Genomic DNA, 22,680 nt, shown 5'->3' with positions numbered 1-22,680 from the left:
ATGACCACTGGAAAAGCCATGGCCTTGACTAGACGGACCTTAGTTGGCTTTTGAATATGCTATCTAGGTTGGTCATAACTTTTCTTCCAAGGAGTAAGCGCATTTCATAGCTGCAGTCACCATCTGCAGTGATTTTGGAGCCCAGAAAAATAAAGTCTGACACTGTTTCCACTGTTTCCCCAGCTATTTCCCATGCAGTGATGGGATCAGATGCCATGATCTTCATTTTCTGAATGTTGAGCTTTAAGCCAACTTTTTCACTCTCCTCTTTCACTTTCATCAAGAGGCTTTTTAGTTTCTCTTCATTTTCTGCCATAAGGGTGGTGTCATCTGCATATCTGAGGTTATCTGAGGTTATTTCTCCTGGCAATCTTGATTCCAGCTTGTGTTTCTTCCAGTCCAGCATTTCTCATGATGTACTCTGCATAGAAATTAAATAAGCAGGGTGACAATGTACAGCCTTGATGTACTCCTTTTCCTATTTGGAACCAATCTGTTGTTCCATGTCCAGTTCTAATTATTGCTTCCTGACTTGCATATAGATTTCTCAAGAGGCTGGTCAGGTGGTCTGGTATTCCCATCTCTTTCAGAATTTTCCACAGTTTATTGGGATCAACACAGTCAAAGGCTTTGGCATAGTCAATAAAGCAGAAATAGATGTTTTTCTGGAACTCTCTTGCTTTTTTGATGATCCAGTGGATGTTGGCAATTTGATCTCTGGTTCCTCTGCCTTTTCTAGAACCAGCTTGAACATCAGGAAGTTCACGGTTCACATATTGCTGAAGCCTGGCTTGGAGAATTTTGAGCATTACTTTACTAGCGTGTGAGATGAGTACAATTGTGTGATAGTTAACAATGTATCCTGCTTGAGGATAGTTTCTCCTTCCTGAAAATCTCTGGCTAATCCTGTTATCTTAAAATGTACATTATGGGAGTGGGTCTTGATCTTCACAACCTTGAGACATACTTTTGATTTAGTGTAATAACTAATTTAAAAAGTATATAACTCCCTTGCTAACACTAGCGAGGGGGGCATTCCCTGTCCCCCTTCTGATGTCTGTGTCAGAAGCTTTCTCTGCCACTTTTATTTTAATAAAACTCTGCTATACAAAAGCTCTTGAGTGATCAAACCTGGTCCCTGGTCTGGAAGGTAAATCTTCAGAGATCACGAATCAGACACTATTCACTGTAAGCTATCAGTTACGTGCTGCTTAGTACCCTAGCTGCACTGGCCTTGGAGCACTCACAACATTGTGTTCACATCTTCTGATGAATCTGTCTCCCCCACTGGACCATAAACCCTCAATGTTGAGAGCCAGGTCCAATTCATTTTCATAATCACTGCCTGGCATGGCACCTGGCACCCAGAGAACACTTTTGTGCCTACAGGGGCCCAGGTCTACTGAGTGAAGTCATCTAGATATCAATCACTAAAAGGAATGGTAGAGAAAAATTGCCCTCTCACAATACCAAGCAGCAGGAACCATGCAAATTCAGTTTATTGTCACATGGAAAAAAAAGCCGGGGGGCTTCATATCACCTGATTTTCCAAAGCCCTGTGTTCATTTTCTATTGCTGCTGTAAAAATTAACAACCTTAATTCTATCTGCAGTCTTGAATCCACTTTGCCATGTAAGGTAACATATTCACAGGTCCCAGGGGTCAGGACATGGCTATATTTGGGGTGCTATTATTTGGCCTACTACAAGCCCCAAATATAGACAGAAAAATAAATGTTGGATTGTTCTATGCTTTCTCTGACATAGGGCCTTTTATTTGTTGGGTTGGCTTTTTCTCTCTCAGGTTATAGGTCCTTCTCATGTATTTGGTGACATAGTATGTAAGCTCATCTTCTCTTGGAGATAGCAGCAAACATTCACTGACTTTAGGAACTATGGCTGTGTGGGTTTCCCTTGAGGCTACTGTTTCTCAGGCTCTGTGGTTTCTCAACAGGCTCTGTGGTTTCTCAGTATTGTGGGCAGAATCTTTGGAGGGAGAAACATGCAAACTTCCACACTGAGGAGCCTTCCTTTGCAGAATCTGCACCTCGTCTACATCATGACTACATCCAGAAGGGAAGATTTCAATCTTCTCTTCCAGTTTTCAAGTTTATTAGACTTTCCTTTAAGACACAATGAAAAAAGACATATGAGAGAGTAAAGATCAACATTAGCAGGTGAAAAGGAACCTACGTGTAATTGGGCAGGCAAAACCAGTCCTGTCTCCCAGGTAACCTTTAATGTCTCATACCAGAGGCCTTCTCCAGTTTGTGATAATAAGGGCTGACATTTACGTAGCATTTAGCAAGTGCCAGAAGCTGTTCTAAGCAACTTGGCACACATTAACTCATTTATTTCTCCCAACTCTTAATATCCCCACCTTGCAGACGGGTTTACAGATATTGAATAACTTCTGGATTATTCAATGTTTTATTCTGAGCAATGTCAAAACAAAGACAAGATATGAAGGAATGGGCAACAGCCAGAGAAACTGCACGCACAACACCATTTAGCTCAGACAGCTTCTACTCATTTATTTCCTTCAACCAGCCAAACAATGCAAGCAGGCAAGAGGAGAAGTGGGTGGAATCCTGTTCCAGGATGGACTAGTGCCTCTTACTCCCTTCAGTCAGTTCAGTCACTCAGTCACGTTCGACTCTCTGAGACCCCATGAACTGCAGCACACCAGGCCTCCCTGTCCATCACCAACTCCCGGAGTTCACCCAAACTCATGTCCATTGAGTTGGTGATGCCATCAAGCCATCTCATCCTCGGTCGTCCCCTTTTCCTCCTGCCTCCAATCCCTCCCAGCATCAGAGTCTTTTCCAATGAGTCAACTCTTCACATGAGGTGGCCAAAGTACTGGAGTTTCAGCTTCAGCATCATTCCTTCCAAAGAACACCCAGGGCTGATATCTTTTAGAATGGACTGGTTGGATCTCCTTGCAGTCCAAGGGACTCTCAAGAGTCTTCTCCAACACCACAGTTCAAAAGCATCAATTCTTTGGTGCTCAGCTTTCTTCACAGTCCAACTCTCGCTGGACCACTGGAAAAACTATAGCCTTGACTAGACGGATCTTTGTTGGCAAAGTAATGGCTCTGCTTTTGAATATGCTATCTAGGTTGGTCATAACTTTCCTTCCAAGGAGTAAGCCTCTTTTAATTTCATGGCTGCAGTCACCATCTGCAGTGATTTTGGAGCCCCCAAAAATAAAGTCTGACACTGTTTCCACTGTTTCCCCAGCTATTTCCCATGAAGTGATGGGACCGGATGCCATGATCTTAGTTTTCTGAATGTTGAGCTTTAAGCCAACTTTTTCACTCTCCTCTGTCACTTTCATCAGGAGGCTTTTTAGTTCCTCTTCACTTTCTGCCATAAGAGTGGTGTCATCTGCATATCTGAGGTTATTGATATTTCTCCCGGCAATCGTGATTCCAGCTTGTGCTTCTTCCAGTCCAGCGTTTCTCATGACGTACTCTACATAGAGGTTAAATAAGCAGGGTGACAATATACAGCCTTGACATACTCCTTTTCCTATTTGGAACCAGTTTGTTGTTCCATGTCCAGTTCTAATTGTTGCTTCCTGATCTGCATATAGATTTCTCAAGAGGCTGGTCAGGTGGTCTGGTATTCCCATCTCTTTCAGAATTTTCCACAGTTCATTGTGATCCACACAGTCAAAGGCTTTGGCATAGTCAATAAAGCAGAAATAGATGTTTTTCTGGAACTCTCTTGCTTTTTCCATGATCCAGCAGATGTTGGCAATTTGATCTCTGGTTCCTCTGCCTTTTCTAAAACCAGCTTGAACATCTGAAATTCACCGTCTATGTATTGCTGAAGCCTGGCTTGGAGAATTTTGAGTATTACTTTACTAGTGTGTGAGATGAGTGCAGTTGTGTGGTAGTTTGAGCATTCTTTGGCATTGCCTTTGGGATTGGAATGAAAACTGACCTTTTCCAGTCCTGTGGCCACTGCTGAGTTTTCCAAATTTGCTGACATATTGAGTGCAGCACTTTCACAGCATCATCTTTCAGGATTTGAAATAGCTCAACTGGAATTCCATCACCTCCACTAGCTTTGTTCGTCGTGATGCTTTCTAAGGCCCACTTGACTTCACATTCCAGGATGTCTGGCTCTAGGTGAGTGTTCACACCATCGTGATTATCTGGGTAATGAAGATCGTTTTTGTACAGTTCTGTGTATTCTTGCCACCTCTTCTTAATATCTTCTGCTTCTGTTAGGTCCCTACCATTTCTGTCCTTTATTGAGCCCATCTTTGCATGAAATGTTCCCTTGGTATCTCTAACTTTCTTGAAGAGATCTCTAGTCTTTCCCATTCTGTTGTTTTCCTCTATTTCTTTGCATTGATCGCTGAGGAAAGCTTTCTTATCTCTCCTTGCTATTCTTTGGAACTCTGCATTCAAATGGGCATATCTTTCCTTTTCTCCTTTGCTTTTTGCTTCCCTTCTTTTCAAAGCTTTTGTAAGGCCTCCTCAGACAGCCATTTTGCTTTTTTGCATTTGTTTTTCTTGGGTGGGTCTTAATTCCTGTTTTCTGTACAATGTCATGAACCTCCATCCACAGTTCATCAGGCACTCTATCAGATCTAGTCCCTTAAATCTATTTCTCACTTCCACTGTATAATCATAAGGGATTTGATTTAGGTCATATCTGAATGGTCTAGTGGTTTTCCTAACTTTCTTCAATTTAAGTCTGAATTTAGCAATAAGGAGTTCATGATCTGAGCCACAGTCAGCTCCTGGTCTTGTTTTTGCTGACTGTATAGAGCTTCTCCATCTTTGGCTGCAAAGAATATAATCAATATGATGTCAGTGTTGACCAGCTGGTGATGTCCATGTGTAGAGTCTTCTCTTTTGTTGTTGGAAGAGGGTGTTTGTTATGACCAGTGCATTCTCTTGGCAAAACTCTATTAGCCTTTGCCCTGCTTCATTCCGTATTCCAAGGCCAAATTTGCCTGTTACTCCAGGTGTTTCTTGACTTCCTACTTTTGCATTCCAGTCCCCTAGAATCAAAAGGACAGCTTTTTAGTTCTAAAAGGTCTTGTAGGTCTTCATAGAACCGTTCAGCTTCAGCGTCTTCAGTGTTACTGGTTGGGGCATAGACTTGGATAACTGATACTGAATGGTTTGCCTTGGAAATGAACAGAGATCATTCTGTTGTTTTTGAGATTGCATCCAAGTACGGCATTTCGGACTCTTTTGTTGACCATGATGGCTACTCCATTTCTTCTAAGGGATTCCTGCCCACAGTAGTAGATATAATGGTCATCTGAGTTAAATTCACCCATTCCAGTCCATTTTAGTTCGCTGATTCCTAGAATGTTGATGTTCACTCTTGCCATCTCCTGTTTGACCACTTCCAATTTGCCTTGATTCATGGACCTAACCTTCGAGGTTCCTATGCAATATTGCTCTTTACAGCATTGGACCTTGCTTCTATCATCAGTCACATCCACAACTGGGTATTGTTTTTGCTTTGGCTCCATTCCTTCATTCTTTCTAGAGTTATTTCTCCACTGATCTCCAGTAGCATATTGGGTACCTACCGACCTGGGGAGTTCCCCTTTCAGTATCCTATCATTTTGCCTTTTCATACTGTTCATGGGGTTCTCAAGGCAAGAATACTGAAGTGGCTTGCCATTCCCTTCTCCAGTGGACCACATTCTGTCAGACCTCTCCACCATGACCTGCCCGTCTTGGGTGGCCCTACAGGGCATGGCTTAGTTTCACTGAGTTAGACAAAGCTGTGTTCCGTGTGATTAGACTGACTAGTTTTCTGTGTTTATGGTCTCAGTGTGTCTGCCCTCTGATGCCCTCTCACAACACTTACCGTCTTACTTGGGTTTCTCTTACCTTGGATGTATGGTATCTCTTCACGGCTGCTCCAGCAAAGTGCAGCTGCTGCTCCGTACCTTGGACGAGGGGTATCTCCTCACCGCCGCCCCTCCTGACCTTGAACGTGGAGCGGTTCCTCTTGGCCCTCCTGCACCTGCACAGCCACCTCTCCACGGATGTGGGGGACTCCCACGGGTGCTACTACTTATTCTCGCAGAATGAATATTCATCAAGACTTGGCTGGCTAGCACACTGTTCTGATTAGGGAGGCTGAGCCCTCAGGCTTTGCCTCACAATCTACCAGTCTGCAGCAGCATCAGCTGTATTCTGATTGCTGTGCTGTGCTTAGTAGCTCAGTCCTGTCTGACTCTGTGTGACCCTATGGACTGTAGCCCGCCAGGCTCTTCTGTCCATGGGGATTCTCCAGGCAAGATTACTGGAGTGAGTGGCCATGCCCTCCTCCAGGGGCTCTTCCCAACCCAGAGATTGAACCCAGGTCTCCCACACTGCAGGCAGATCCTTTACCATCTGAGCAACTGCTGTTGCTGCTGCTGGTAAGTCACTTCAGTCGTGTCCAACTCTGTGCAACCCCATAGACGGCAGCCCACCAGGCTCCCCTGTCCCTGGGATTCTCCAGGCAAGAACACTGGAGTGGGTTGCCATTTCCTTCTCCAATGCATGAAAGTGAAAAGTGAAAGTGAAGGCACTCAGTCGTGTCCGACTCTTAGTGACCTCATGGACTGCAGCCCACCAGGCTCCTTCACCCATGGGATTTTCCAGGCAAGAGTACTGGAGTGGGGTGCCACTGCCTTCTCCGTCTGAGCCACTAGGGAAGCCCAAAGTTACATAGGCCATTTCATCATTACATACCTATTATTATATATAGTTATGTCATAGTTACATCATTTCCACATCAATATATTCCGGAACTTTGGAGAACTTTCCTAAACATGTTTATGACTTTAGAAGTTTTTCTCAACGTATTTATGACCTTGGGAACTTTTCTAAACTTGTTTATGACCAGGTGTTTATCTTTTTTGAGTGAGAAAGCCAAGTGCTAATCCTTCATGGGGAATATATGTTCGATTTTAATCACTTTTGGAAATAATGTTTAGAAGAAATGCTTTGGGAAAGCTAGTTTACCATTTTTAAAGTACAGCAAATAGATTTTTATTTATCCTTGTTAAAATGTAGATTATCCTTTAATCACACACAGCTAGTTAGTGACAAAGTTAGGATTCACATTCAAGCAGTCTAAATGCAGAATCCCCATGTTTAACTACTGTCTAATATTGTCCTTCTGTCATCAATGCCCATGATGCCAGAAGCCCAGATTTCTCTATGAAGGTATTACTACTAAGCTGAGAGAATTTTTAGCTGAAGTTTTATCCAGAAACCCAGGAGAATCTTTTTTCCTAAAGTTATAGGTGAACACGGCCTGGAACTAACAGTTCCTTGTTCCACTCAATACTACTCCCAAGTGTACAGTTCATACCGGGAGAAAATCCAGTTCATCAGAGGGCAGACAATGGATGTCTTGTGAGCAACATCCAGAGGACCCTGCTATGTAAAAGATAAAAAGCAACTGAAAATTTTAATGGTGGAGGGGGAGCCAGAGGGGATGCTAATAAATTAATATATAGGGAATCTTTAAATTATTATAATTTTCCTCCCTTGTAGTAAGTTGCTTTACCTAATAAAATTTTCTCTGGCACAATGTGGTTAGTATGACTGCAGCTGTTAGAATTATTGTTCACCTATCAGTTCAGTTCAGTTGCTCAGTCATGCTATTTCAAATCCTAAAAGATGATGCTGTGCAAGTGCTGCACTCAATATGCCAGCAAATTTGGAAAACCAAGCAGTGGCCACAGGACTGGAAAAGGTCAGTTTTCACTCCAATCCCAAAGAATGCTCAAACTACTGCACAATTGCACTCATCTTACACTCAAAGTGATGCTCAAAATTGTTCACCTATAGCTTTAGAAGAAAAGATTCTTCCGGGTTTCTGGATAAAACTTCAGCTAAAAATTCTCTCAGCTTAGTAGTAATACCTTCATAGAGAAATCTGGGCTTCTGGCATCATGGGCATTGATGACAGAAGGACAACATTGTCTTCTTCTAAGGCCCAGGTGAGGAAATGGCACTGTCTCAGCCAAAAGATAACTTTAGTTTATGTTGTGGTTGCAGAGGAAGCAATGCAGAGAGCACTGAAGAATAAGTGGACTTAGTACATAGGAGACGCCGCCAGTGAACTTGGATCTGGAGCAGATCAGTGGGAAGGATATGGACAGAATAAACACACCAAGTCTAATGGCAATAAAGACATCGCACAAGTTCATGACTATGTAATTTACAAAGCTTATCCTATGGGGACAAAAATAAACATCAAAACACTGTCCTGAAATTGAGTGACCTTATAATTGGTGGCTCTTCTGTGTCAGCAATATGGTTAAGAGAGAGTGCTATGTGCTCACAATTTTATATCACTTGGACATGAATTTTCTGAAAACATTTTTGAAAATAAGATGCTATACAACTATGATACTCAACAACAGTTACTGGAGATAGTGAGGGGCTGGGCGGGATCTTCAATTTTCAGAAAAAACAATTAAACCTGATTTTCTCTGTTTAAGATTCCTGTTACATGTAAAATGGTGATATTTATTCCCAGTCAGTATCTTTGCCATAAAGGAAATTGTGGGGTGAGTGCTATCAATAGTGGCTATTAACACATTATGTACGACACACAAGAGCAAGAAACTAAAAACCAAAATATCCTTACAAACACCCTGATCTTTTAATCCTCACGACAATACTACAATAAAATCAGAATTTTAGAATGACAGAGCTGAAGCCTATCTACCAAGACTAGCCAGCTAGTAACCACCATAGATGTGATTCGAGCCCAGGGTTGCTTTACTATAAGCTTTGATTTTTTTTCATGAGGGTACAGTGCATCCCTCATGGAACTGTGTTTAGCTATAACCACAATTATAGATATCAGGTAATGATATCTGCTCTTTCATGTTTAGAACTCAACATTAGTCCATACAAACCCAAACCTTATAAATACTTAATGTTAAGCACTTTTACTACTTTCCAGTGAAGGGGAAAAAAAATTGCAATTGGTTGAATGCATTTTCAGACACAGTTTACCAGTAGAATAGTTTCAGGCAATTCAACCTTTTTAAAAAATCTCTATCCAGCAGAAACTTTTAAATTTATTTTGTACAGATAAACAGACATACTAGATGCATTTTGAATTAGGGTGAACATTACTATGAGTAATGTTTGCTGCTGTTGCTGCTAAGTCACTTCAGTCGTGTCCGACTCTGTGCGACCCCAGAGACGGCAGCCCACCAGGCTTCCTAGTCCCTGGGATTCTCCAGGCAAGAACACTGGAGTGGGTTGCCATTTCCTTCTCCTAGCAGCAGCAGATGTATTTTGAATTAGGGTGAACATTACTATGAGTAACTGGCATTCAGGGTAGCAGGTGACATAATTCCTGTGTTCCCATTTAGGGACAGGGTCACAGTAAACAGGGCAAAGGGGAGTTATGGACACCTAATACAACATGTTGATTCACCAACTCCTCAATGCCAACCCGTGCTGTCCATTAAGATTCAAAACCAGGAGAATGTGTGCTGTGAACAGATTTTAGTTACACTGAGGGAAGTTTTTCTATCCAGTCACACATTTGTTAATATGTGAACAATGGCATAAATTTATAAAACAAATGGATAATGTTAGTATTATAATCTGTAACCACAGACTAGATGGCAATAAATGTCACTCATAACATTAATTATGTTTTTGACCTTATTGTATTCAATGGTAGTCATAAATAAACTTACCTACTTATTTGGATGGGAACGTTAGCATCACACTAATTACACTGAATAATGAACATGCGAAAAACCAGTTTATCATGTGGTTTAATATTCTGCAAAGCGCAATTTCTACCTGACCCATCTAAATCTTAGGCATTTCTTAAGACACAGACTCTCCGTCTATGTCCACTCTCTTGGAATAATGCTATTTTTCTAAATTCCCATAATGCCTCAGTTCAGTTCAGTGACTCAGTCATGTCCAACTCTTTGCAACCCCAAGAATTGCAACACACCAGGCCTCCCTGTCCATCACCATCTCCCGGAGTTCACTCAAACTCACATCCATTGAGTCGGTGATGCCATCCAGCCATCTCATCCTCTGTCATCCCCTTTTCCTCCTGCCTCCAATCCCTCCCAGCATCAGAGTCTTTTCCAATGAGTCAACTCTTCGCATGAGGTGGCCAAAGTACTGGAGTTTCAGCTTTAGCATCATTCCTTCCAAAGAAATCCCAGGGCTGATCTCCTTTAGAATGAACTGGTTGGATCTCCTTGCAGTCCAAGGGACTCTCAAGAGTCTTCTCCAACACCACAGTTTAAATGCATCAATTCATCAGCACTCAGTTTTCTTCACAGTCCAACTCTTGCATCCATACATGACCACTGGAAAACCATAGCCTTGCCTAGACAGACCTTTGTTGGCAAAGTAATGTTTCTACTTTACTATTAAACAAGAAGCAGGAAATGGAGACTTTAATGAGATGATCCAAATCATCGATACATTTCTTTTGATGGCAGACAATAAAAGAAAGAAGGTATAGGCAGAGGAAAGAGAAAGAAATTGCTGAAGAATGGCTTCTGAAGGTGAGTGATGGGTGCAGCAAGCTGGTTTTTTATCTTAGTTGGGGAACGAGAGGGAAGAAGGATGAGAGGAATAGAGAAGAGAAGGTCAGCTAAAAAGAATTCAAAAGAAAGGAACATGTTTGTAATTATTTCAGTCAAGTTTAAGGTGAGAAATGAAAGCACAGAGATAACAGAACAGAAAAAAAACATAATTTTAGTAGTTAACATTTATTGAACTATTAATTCTATTTTGCAGAGGGGAACCTAAGACACAGAGGGGTTAAATAGCTTGCCCAAATCCACACAGCTCGTTCATGGCAGAGCCTGAATTTCAATCCTTGCAATCCAAACTTCTATTTTAAAATGAAGTACTTAACGAAGCACATAAAGTGAGAACTCTCATAGAGAGGGGATATAGAGACCAAGGGATTAACTGGGAGGGGGAGAAGGCCGCATTAAAATAAAATTTTTTTTAACCAGTGGGCTAATTATATGTGTTGTATGTTAGTCGCTCAGTCGTGTCCGACTGTTTGCGACCCCATGGACTGTATGTAGCCCATCAGGCTCCTCTGTCCATGAGATTCTCCCGGCAAGAATACTGGAGTGGGTTGCCATTCCCTTCTCTAAGGGATCTTTCTGACCCAGGAATCGAACCTGTCTCCTGCACTGCAGGCAGATCTTTACCATCTGAGCCACAAGGGAAGCAGACAGAACACTTTGTATATGTTAGCTCATTTAATTCCGCTAACAATTCTGTTCGATAGATACTAGCTCAGTTTTCAGACAGGGGCACTTGACATTTGATAAACGACACATACCTTGCTCAGAGTTCCATCTCAATAGCAGGTTCTGCAGCAAGACAAGGAAGACTGAAGGAGACTTGGCAACAGAACGGAACAGGGCAAGGTAAGCAGGTTCAAAATGAGAAATGCAGGAAAAGTTTCTCACTTAAGTCTAGGCTAGTTCGTTTTCAAATCTCCCCGGTCAGCCCGCGAAGGCGTCACAAGGCACGCCCCTCGGCGGCGAGGCCACGCCCCCTTCCGCGGAGGGGCTCGGAGCTCCCAATACTTCCCTCCCACCCTTTGACCCCGCCCACTCCTCCCAGCATCATTTCCTGTGCGCTGGGCGCTAATTGGTCCGGCAGTCGGAAGTGAGGGCGGGCGGTGGGGCCGTTGCCGCAGTGACAGAGCTGGGGGAGTCCGAAGATGGCGGCGTCGCGTCGCTCTCAGCATCATCACCACCATCATCAACAACAGCTCCAGCCCGCCCCAGGGGCTTCGGCGCCGCCGCCGCCACCTCCCCCCCCACTCAGCCCGGGCCTGGCCCCTGGGACCACCCCGGCCTCCCCTACGGTGGGCGGCCTGGCTCCGTTCGCCTCCCCGAGGCACGGCCTAGCGCTGCCGGAGGGGGATGGCAGTCGGGATCCGCCCGACAGGCCCCGATCCCCGGACCCGGTTGACAGTGCCAGCTGTTGCAGTCCCACGAGCACAATCTGTACGGTTGCCGCCGCTCCTGTGGTCCCGGCGGTTTCTGCCTCATCTGCCGTCGGGGTCGCTCCCAACCCAGCCGGCGGCGGCAGTAACAATTCACCGTCGTCCTCTTCTTCCCCGACTTCTTCCTCCTCTTCCTCTCCATCCTCCCCCGGATCGAGCTTGGCGGAGAGCCCCGAGGCGGCCGGAGTTAGCACCACAGCACCACTCGGGCCTGGGGCTGCGGGCCCGGGGCCAGGGGTCCCAGCAGTGAGCGGGGCCCTGCGGGAACTGCTGGAGGCCTGTCGCAATGGGGACGTGTCCCGGGTAAAGAGACTGGTGGACGCGGCAAACGTGAATGCTAAGGACATGGCCGGCCGGAAGTCTTCTCCCCTGCACTTCGCTGCAGGTCAGAGACTTTTTGAATTGTTTATTAAGGGTTTTGGTGTTTGGCACTGGGGGCCGGGTAGGGAAAGAAAACGAGTTATGATGATGGGAACGATGGGGGCGTGGTGATGATGCCTCAGTACTTCTCGGGAAGCCTTGAGGTTCCTTTTTTTAGGTGGTGCCAGGGTGACGGGGGCGTGGTAGGGGAACGTGTGAGTCCCTTTTTAGTTTGCACAGTGATCCTCGTTCTCATCCCCAGCCTCCCTTAGTGGTCGTCTCAGGACGACTTAAACTTTTTCAGTTCCGAGTGTGTCGGAATAAAGTTAGATCTGAGTAGTGTTAGAGTAGTTTTGTCGTGTGTTGGCTCATTTCCTTTTTACAGGAGTAATGTCGCATGAGGACAAACTAGACCAAGAGAAGTTTAATAAAACTCAACGTGTTAAGTAGCTATCGTAACCTTATAATTAATATAAGAGACTTAAATGAAGTTAGTGAAACTTTCTCCCCTTTTGAGGTAGTGTACAGTCCGATTGGGTAGATCAAAATGTTCCTATGTGAAACAACTGGAGAAGAATATTTGGATGCAGTATGTGATGGCAGAAGAAAAGGCTTTGAAGTTCTGGCAACTGCTGTCTGTTGCTTGTGTAACAGATAATTTATCTTATCTCAGTAGCCTCCATCTCCTCATGGGCAAAAATGTATATGGGGTTTGTGTGAGGATTTCCTGAGAGGTATCTGGGACCTAAGTTCTCCCCCGAAAATACTTATTCTTAAAACCTGAACCACTGCACACTTTTTTTTTTTTAAGCAAGTAATTACTATCTTTTAAAAACAGATAGTATGTTTTTATATAAAATACAGAAATTTAAAACAAAAAGGATCATAATCTCATTGCCTAGATACCTCCTATTGACATTAAAAAAATAAAGATGATAAGTTATATACCTTAGAAATGTTACATTAGAAATGTATATATTGTATGTACATTCATATAGTACAGAAATAAATGAAAAAGCGTCACACATAAACATCAAAGATCATACTCTGAAGATAACTTCTGTTAAGTTTCATGCTTTATTTCTAATATATACCACTCTTTGAGTTTGTTCTGTTAATGTAAAGCATATGTTAAGAACTTAATGTATTGTTTATCAGAACTCGGAAAATATTTTTATCCTCATTTACAGATGACAAAAGTGAAGCATGTACAGCTTAGATAATCCTAAATTCACATAAGAAGTAGTGGAACCTGGATTTAAACTTAGTTTGATTTTGGAATGTGTGAAGTCCAGGTTAAACAATTATACTTGGTTTAAAATCACTTTTCAATTTGTGGGTAATTTTTATGGACTTTTCACTTCGGCAGTGTTTGGGGAGAAGAAGTAATTGGGGGCATATATACTCCAAGAGTAGTGTTCACACATTTTTTCTTTTTTTTGCAGCCCATACTTAGCAATAAATTTTATGTTGTAACATGCAAAGTGAATCAAAAGTTTCAGGAAACAGTTCTTTGCCTTGCTACATGTGTTGTACTCTGATATTTTATATCCTAATCCATTTCCTGTCTTGCAAATGCTGTTTGTGATCCCATTAATGAGTCATGGTCAGCAATGTGAGAAATACTTACAGGAAATCATTATTAGATCGCTGGGAATGTGGACGCTACTATTAGGAAAGATTGAGAGCAGGAGGAGAATGGGGCGACAGAGGGTGAGAGGGTTGGATGGCATCATCAACACAATAGACTTGAGTTTGAGCAGACTCCAGGAAATAGTGAAGGACAAGGAAGCCTGGCATGCTGCAGTCTGTAGGGTCATAAAGAGTCAGACATGGCTTAGCAGCTGAACAACAACAACTATTAGGAATGTAGTGAATTGAATCAAAATCAGGCTCCCATTTAAGTAGACAGATGCTCACAAGTGTTGCTTATTTTAGATGAAATAATTTCTTTTTTTTAGGCAGGATGAAAGATCTGTAATAAATGAAGCAAGACTGCCTTTGTAGACTTTATTCCAAATTTGACTATTATAACATGTTGTTTCACAAATCTTGTCATTTTTCATCATACTGCATTGTAAGTAATCACTTGCAGATATTACATTAATTTTGGTAATATTTAGAATTAGTCGCACATAAAATAGTGCTTATCTCCCAAGTCACATCTTCTTTTTGCCACAGTAGTTGTTTTTTGTTCTGTTTTAGAGTTTTTTGTGTACCCAGCTAAGCTAGAAGACAACCAGTGAAACAGTCCTTTAATTATGTTGTAGTTATGAGACCCTAATCTTGAACTGGCTTATTTAGGGGAAAAAAATAATCTGTTTTAGTTCCGTGTGGAAAAGGGAACAAAAACAGTGAAACTCTCTATGGTTTAAAAGCATAACACTCTAGTCAATTTACTGTGTTTCATGTTTGTGTTCATAGCATTAAAGCTTTGTTTAATCTAGTCTTCTTCATGCATAGGCTGGGTAATTAAAAGTGATTGTCAGTTGACTATTGCTTGATTGGAATGCTAGTCACTGAATGTCATGGAAGAACTGTTTTAAAGATAGGAAATTGGTACCATGCCTTGGATGGAAAGATTTAAAAATTGTAGTTCCACTGTTCCACAAATCTTTCATTAACTTAAGATGTGAAAGTCACTCAGTCGTGTCCAGCTCTTTGGGACCCTATGGACTTTACAGAACCCCATGGAATTCTCCAGGCCAGAATACTGGAGTGGGTAGCCTTTCCCTTCTCCAGGGGATCTTCCCAACCCAGGGATTGAACCCAGGTCTCCCACATTGCAGGTAGATTCTTTACCAGCTGAGCCACAAGGGAAGCCCAAGAATGCTGGTGTGGGTAGCCTATCCCTTCTCCAGCTGATCTTCCTGACACAGAAATCAGAATGGATCTCCTGCATTGTAGGCGGATTCTTTACCAAGTGAGCTGATAGCTTATCATGCTGCTGCTGCTGCTAAGTCGCTTCAGTCGTGTCCGACTCTGTGTGACCCCATAGACGGCAGCCCACCAGGCTCCCCCATCCCTAGGATTCTCCAGGCAAGAACACTGGAGTGGGTGATAGCTTATCGTAGGTTGGTGTTAAATATTGACACAGTTTTGAAGTAGTCAGTTGTCCTTACCCTTACGGAGCTTACAGTCTAGTGGGGAAAACTAAAAGCAACAATAACAAAAACCCCACAAAGTGTCCTAAAGTGATAGTAAAAGTAAACTACTCTCTTTTGGAGCAGGCAGTAAGGGCATTTGTCCTGATTTTAGATTACTTAAAGAAGTCTTTCTAGATAAAGAGATGTTTTAAAGTGAGGATTGAAAGGTTGAGTCCAAGCTAGCCAAGCAAAGATGGGAAGGAAGAAAGTTAATTAATGCCTTTATTTCCATTTAAAAATAAGTATAGTTCTATAGAATGAAATGAAATCATTTTTAAGGCTCTTTGAAGTGATGTGAAGTCATATTCATATTTAAATCCTTATGCCTTTTTTTAAACCATAATTCTTTCTAGCAGCAGAGTTAAGAATCCTTTCTATCCTACTTTGGACTGTGATAATTGTTAAACATGCCTTTCAGTTCAGTTCAGTTCAGTAGCTCAGTTGGTGTCCTATTCTTTGCGACCCCATGAATCGCAGCACGCCAGGCCTCCCTGTCCATCACCAACTCCCAGAGTTCACCCAAACTCATGTCCATCGAGTCAGTGATGCCATCCAGCCCTCTCATCCTCTGTCGTCCCCTTCTCCTGCCCCCAGTCCCTCCCAGCATCAGAGTCTTTTCCAATGAGTCAACTCTTCGCATGAGGTGGCCAAAGTACTGGAGTTTCAGCTTTCGCACCAGTCTTTCTAAAGAACACCCAGGACTGATCTCCTTTAGAATGGCCTGGTTGGATCTCCTTGCAGTCCAAGGGACTCTCAAGAGTCTTCTCCAACACCACAGTTCAAAAGCATCAATTCTTCAGCGCTCAGCTTTCTTCACAGTCCAGCTTTCACATCCATTCATGACCACTGGAAAAACCATAGCCTTGACTAGATGGACCTTTGTTGGCAGAGTGATGTCTCTGCTTTTGAATATGCTATCTAGGTCATAACTTTCCTTCCAAGGAGTAAGCGTCTTTTAATTTCATGGCTGCAGTCACCATCTGCAGTGATTTTGGAGCCTAAAAAAATAAAGTCTGATACTGTTTCCACTGTTTCCTCATCTGTTTCCCATGAAGTGATGGGACCAGATGCCATGATCTTCGTTTTCTGAATGTTGAGCTTTAAGCCAGCTTTTTCATTCTCCTCTGTCACTTTCATCAAGAGGCTTTTTAGTTCCTCTTCACTTTCTGCCATAAGAGTGGTGTCATCTACATATCTGAGGTTATTGATCTTTCTTCCGGTAATCTTGATTCCAGCTTGTGCTTCTTCCAGCCCAGCATTTCTCATGATGTACTCTGCAGATAAGTTAAATAAGCAGGGTGACAATATACAGCCTTGACGTACTTCTTTTCCTAACTTAGAGACAGTATTAATAATGTCCACAACTAGAAACATAATCTTTAGTTTCCAGTATTGGTATAGATTCTTACAGTACTGCTTCTGATACCTTCTTAAAATGACTATGTCAAAATGATCCAGTCTTTTATTGTTGAGGAGAGTTTATATAAGTCTTTTACAGATAAGATGCTTGACCTTGGTTGTTCAAAGGACCATCAAAGCTGTTGAAATAGGATCAATTTAGAGTGATGTATCTCCTGAATTCAATTCCTAGTAATGACATATTTTTGTTAAAGGACCAGTATATTCTGATAAGTTTCTTTTTAAAGAAAAGTCTGGAAAGGTCTTTGTGAAAAAACAACAACGAAAAAAGAGTTTAATGAAGCACTGATTTCTGAAATTTCATGGTATTTAAACTGAAGAAAATTTGAAGTAGGCTTCCTGGTTACTTTAATGGTGAGCATTAGTTAACAGAAGACTGACTAGGACTTGTGATGTGGGGTACTTCAATATCAAAACCAGCAAAATATGTATGGGATTTTTGTGCTTTCTTTTTATTTGAGAGATATCTACCTCAACACACATTAACTGTATAGAGATTGCCTTACTCATTTCTCTTTCTCTTAATTTTTTGTCATCGTGTCCATGCTTGTCCCCCTACATCCATCTCCTTCACTGTTTCAATTATGTTCAAAAAAGAACAAAACAAAACACTGTCCTCTAGACTGTTGTTGCCCATCAGTAGGTAAAAAAATGAGTCAGAACTCTTCAGTTCTGGAATGGGAATCTTTCTATACATTGTCTGGCAAAGTCCTTAATTATACTTTTAGCCAAATGTTTTTGCCTCAGGGTTTAGGAAAGGTCCGATTTGATAATAGAAGGAAAGGAGCTAGTTCCATAAATATCTTTTCAGACTTAAAATTGTTGGCTGCAAACTGAATTATCTTTTACTTAGTCTTTTCTCAACATCTTATACTTTGGTTAAGGTACCACTTTAAAAAAAGTTCCCATAGAGCTTTTAGTTAGAAAGGTGTACAAAGTGTCTCTCTTTTTTTTTTTTTTGGATTAATGGTACTACTCTTTGGAAGCAAATGATTGAAAGAGCAAATTAGTTATATGAAGGTATTATGTAGAAGTGTCTTTCAATAGTAGTAAGTTGGTAACAAGCAAACTGCAACCATAGAAGAATATGTGCATCAGTTAAAAATACTGTCTGATTTCGGTTACATACCTGTCTGCTTATATTTTCCTTTATCCATCAGTATTTTTTTTTATGATGTGTAAATTATAGACATTCATGCAGCTGCCTGTAAATACACCAGTATACATATCATTATCCAGAGTTTAGTGTTTGTTTAAAGATTTGTCTTTTCATGTAAAATCTGTACAAATCTTACGTGTTATATTCACAGAATTCTGACAAATTCAAATGCCTGTATAATCCAAATCCTTACAGATAATTCTAACTTCAGAAAGTTCCTTCATGTTATTTCCCTCTATCCCTATCCCTCCCCTTCCAGCAGACACATTGTTCTGACTTTTTTCCACTATACATTGAGTTGCCTGTTTTAGAAGTTCATATAAATGAAATTATGCAGTATTTGCTTTTTTGGTAAGACTTCTTTTGGTTTTGATATAACTTGTGTCAGTAGTAGGTATTTCATTATATGAGCATGCAACATTTGATTTATACCTTCAGTTTGGTTTATCCCTACTTTTTAGACCCTTAGGCTGTTTTCAATTTTTGACTATTATGAATAGAGCTGTTATGCTCATTCTTGTAAAATTCTTTTTGAGAACATATATCTTTCTCAGTACCTCGTATTGAAATTGCTGGGCTTTAGGCTAGGTAAATTTTAAGTTTTATAAGAAACTGCCAACCTTTTTTCAAGGTGGATGTGCCATTTTACATTCCCGTTAACAACATACAAGAGTTCCCATTGTTCCATATCTTTGCCAACATTTAATGTTTTCTGTTGGTTTCATTTTAACCATTCTGATGAGAATGTGTGCTCTCTCATTCTGGTTTTATTTTGCATTTCCCTGACCTTTCCATGTGTTTATTTGCCATTTATATTTTTACATAAAGCCCACTTACCCTTTTTTTAAATTGGACAAATCAGTAGTACTATATTAGTAATTATTAAAGCCTTACTATATTAGTTACTGTATTTCCTAATGTGTATGAAACTACCCCAACACTTCCCTGATTTCCCCCTGGTGTCTCAGATGGTAAAGGATCTGCCTGCAATGTGGGAGACCCAGGTTTGATCCCTGGGTCAGGAAGATACCCTGGAGAAGGGAATGGCAACCCACTCCAGTATTCTTGCCTGGAGAATCCCCATGAACATAGGAGCCTGGCAGGCTATAGTCCATGGGGTCACAAAGGGTAGGACTCGACTGAGTGACTAACACTTCTTTTCACCCCCAAACTTAGTAGCCTCAAATAACAAGCATATTTTATTTTCTGTGGTTCGAGATTCCAGGTGTAGGTCAGGAATCTAGGCAGGCAGATTCCTTACCATCTGAGCCACCAGGGAGGCCCCTTATATTTAACCGAATCAGTGTGCTATATACCTGAAACTCACAAACATTGTAAATCAACTGCTGCTGCTGCTAAGTCGCTTCAGTCGTGTCTGACTCTGTGCGACCCCATAGATGGCAGCCCAGCAGGCTCCGTCGTCCCTGGGATTCTCCAGGCAAGAACACTGGAGTGGGTTGCCATTTCCTTCTCCAGTGCATGAAAGTGAAAAGTGAAAGTGAAGTCGCTCAGTCGTGTCTGACTCTTTGAGACCCCATGGACTGCAGCCTTCCAGGCTCCTCCGTCCATGGGATTTTCCAGGCAAGAGGACTGGAGTGGGGTGCCATTGCCTTCTCCCTTACATATATATGGCCAGACAGTAAAGATTTTAGGCTTCATGCGCTGTGTGATCTCTGTTTCAACTGTGTCAACGGGTCAGCTCTGCTTCTGTGCCATGAAAGTATCCATAGACAATGCATAAATGAATAGTATAGTTATGTTCCAATAAAACTTTACTTATAAAAAAAAAGGGATGGCCAGATTTGGCACATGTGTTTTAGTTTGCTGATCCCTGTCATAAGGCATTGTGTGTATTTTTTTTTTCACTTTTGTTTTCCTTCTTGTTTAGTCTTTACTTCTGAAATACTTTTTTATTTTGAATTATTTCTGAGTTCCGTCATCTTATTCTAACTCACACATATACTGGTCTTTCATATCTTACATCTTTTTCATATTGTCTTTTAGCTAATATTGAAATAGTAGATCCTAATTTTGGTTTTTCTGGGGGAGCATTTTCTTCCAGTATATATTGCTGATAGAGGTGTTACCCTGCTCACATTCTTATGAAAACTCTGCATGGAATTTGACCTTATTTTTTTTACTGCTCATTTTTAGAGAAATTAATTGCTAAATAATCAAGGATAAAAATAGAAGCCTGAACCTTGAGGGTAACTCCCCTTGTCCTTTCTCCTCATGTTAGGCATGGAACTCTGACCTAAAATAGAGTAAGTCTCACAGGAAGGTTTGCAGTATCATCTCTTACAGTCATAGCATTTAAATTAAGAAACATAATTTTATATTAATATCTTAGTTTATATAGCCTACATTGCTGCTTTCTAGGAGCCTTAACCAGAGACATCATGCTAAGGGCATTTTATAGGTAAGATGTCTTCCTCATGGTCTATTTACATAGAAGTTTTCATGAAAAGAGGCTTAGTATAGTCACCTGCCTTTTTTTCCTCCCCCCAGGCATCCCTTTGTTTCGCAAGGAACTGACTAGGTCACAGGCTAGGTGTGCCTTTCTTCCAAACCAGACATGATTCTTTGGCAGTTTAAAGACCAAAGAAATATATCTGGAGGATATATCTTCAAGGGCCAAGTTGTGAGCATAGATATGTTTAAAAAAAAAAAAAGTTGGATCTTCAACTTAGATGCCAGGAGAAGAAAAGTGATAGAGAAATGTGAATAATGCTAAGCAAATGCATTTTATTTTAGTGTTAGGTCTTAGAAAGGAATAAACATCATCATGAGTCTTGCAGTGAAATGCAAGTGAAGACACTAGAGTAACTTATTCATAAATGTATTTAATAGCCTGTTTTTGCTTCTTGGACAAATAAATGTTTTGAGTAGTTCATTGTAAAATATGTGAGAGATACGATTGAAGACACAAGAGCCTCTTAAATTCTCATTTTTCCCCTATGTCAGGGTACTTGAAGTTACCTTGGTCTATGTTTATTCTTCTGACAGAAACACTCAGAAAGGTGGGTTGTAGCCCTGATCTTGGGGGGAGCCTAACACCTGTATCATCAATGTGGGTTCATGATAAGAATTGAGTAGCATGGGTTTCTGGGGTATTTATACTAAAGCCCAGGTGCTCAAGATAACTTTGAGGTTCATATTCTAAAAGTTATTTAATTTTGAATAATTGAGGAAAGTTATGAGTGTTTTGTTTTTGTGTGCCTACTGGGTTTTCCTTAAAAGGCTTCATCAGATATTCAGAATTGCTTTTCCCTACAGTGAGTTGCTGGGACCTTTGTCAAGTAGAAACTTGCTTTGCCTGTTGGTTCAGGAATCCATGTTTAAAATTAAATGAGAGCAGTGTGAGCTTAAACCTTTTTTTTTTTTTTTAAGTGTTTTCTTGAAATGTGTCAGTTCCCTTTTGAATTGAGGTTTGTGAATTTTTTAATTGTACAAAAAAAGGAAATAAAGTATTGTAAATTTTCCTTTCCCTTTTGCCTTTTTGGTATAACACAAACTAAACTAATGGTTGGTGGCAGATGATTTATTGGTTTGTTTGTGTGGACTTGCAACTTTTTTCTTCTGTGGTAGACTTTTTGTAAAAAAGAAGCAACTTTTGTTTTATGAAGAACACTTTTAAGTGAAGCTGCTGGGTTTTTTAAAAAAATTGTGAGGGTCTGATGGTGAAGAATGCAGTGACTAATGTGTATCCAGGTATGTCAATGCTACAGAATACAGTGACTGCCTGGTGCCCGTGTTTCGGTTCATGTCAAGGTGTCAGCAGTTTTACCTACTGTGGCTTTTGCATTATCATGAGCACCATCTTAATATTATTTTGTAAATGGTTTTGGCTTCTCAGATCCCCCCAGAAAAGGTCCCTGGAGCCACCAAGGGGTCCACAGACCACACTTTGAAAACTGTTGAGCTAATACAAATAGTTCTTAATTTTGCTTTTTTTTTTTTTTTTTAGAATCTGATAATAGGTATGGACATTTCCTCTGAAATATATATTTAAACATCAAACTTACGTGTAATTTTCAGAGGGTTAAAACTTCCAGAAGCACTAGCTCGGTGATTCTCAAACTTTGTATCAGAGTCACCGGGAAGGCTTTGTTAAGGCAGGTTGCTAGGCCACACCCCCACTGCTTCTCATTCAGTTGGTCTGGAGTAGTCTGAGAATTTGTATTTTTTCATCCATCCTCTTTAGTACTTCATGAACTATTACTAATCTGGAATTTTGCATTTTCCTTTAATTAGGAGACATCCTGTCATTATTTCTACAAGTATCTGTCCTCTCTTCCAGTCCTCTGTCTCACCTCTCTCTTCTCTCCTTTACTTCAGTTTCTCCTCTGATGTTTTTTTGGGAGAGTTTGTCAACTGGTTTTTCCCCAGGAATTGTTTCCTTTATTTCCACTATTATCCAGTCAACTTATTGTATCCTTCATTTCTCCTGTTTTGTTTTTCATGATGATATTTCCAGTTGGTTTTACTTGATAGACTTTTGTTCTCATGTTTTCAGTATTCCCCAGTTTTTCGCTGGCAACACTTAATTTGCCAACTTTAAATATCTTTTTTTGGTCTA

At 41.1% G+C, this 22,680-nt stretch overlaps 1 protein-coding gene across 1 annotated transcript in view; it reads left to right on the top strand.

Annotated features, from left to right (window-relative positions):
• The first annotated feature begins 11,729 nt into the window (after nucleotides 1–11,729).
• TNKS (tankyrase) overlaps nucleotides 11,730–22,680 on the top strand; it is a 149,558-nt gene continuing 138,607 nt past the window's right edge. Inside the window, exon 1 of the mRNA XM_068969716.1 lies at nucleotides 11,730–12,402. Coding sequence (XP_068825817.1) covers nucleotides 11,730–12,402 — 673 coding nt within the window. The remainder of the gene's footprint in view (nucleotides 12,403–22,680) is intronic.

The sequence above is a fragment of the Capricornis sumatraensis genome, chromosome 4 (assembly GCF_032405125.1).
Source record: "Capricornis sumatraensis isolate serow.1 chromosome 4, serow.2, whole genome shotgun sequence".
In the NCBI taxonomy this organism is placed as follows: domain Eukaryota; kingdom Metazoa; phylum Chordata; class Mammalia; order Artiodactyla; family Bovidae; genus Capricornis; species Capricornis sumatraensis.
Note: the sequence above shows the minus strand (reverse complement) of the source record. Positions and strands in the feature narration are given on the sequence as shown.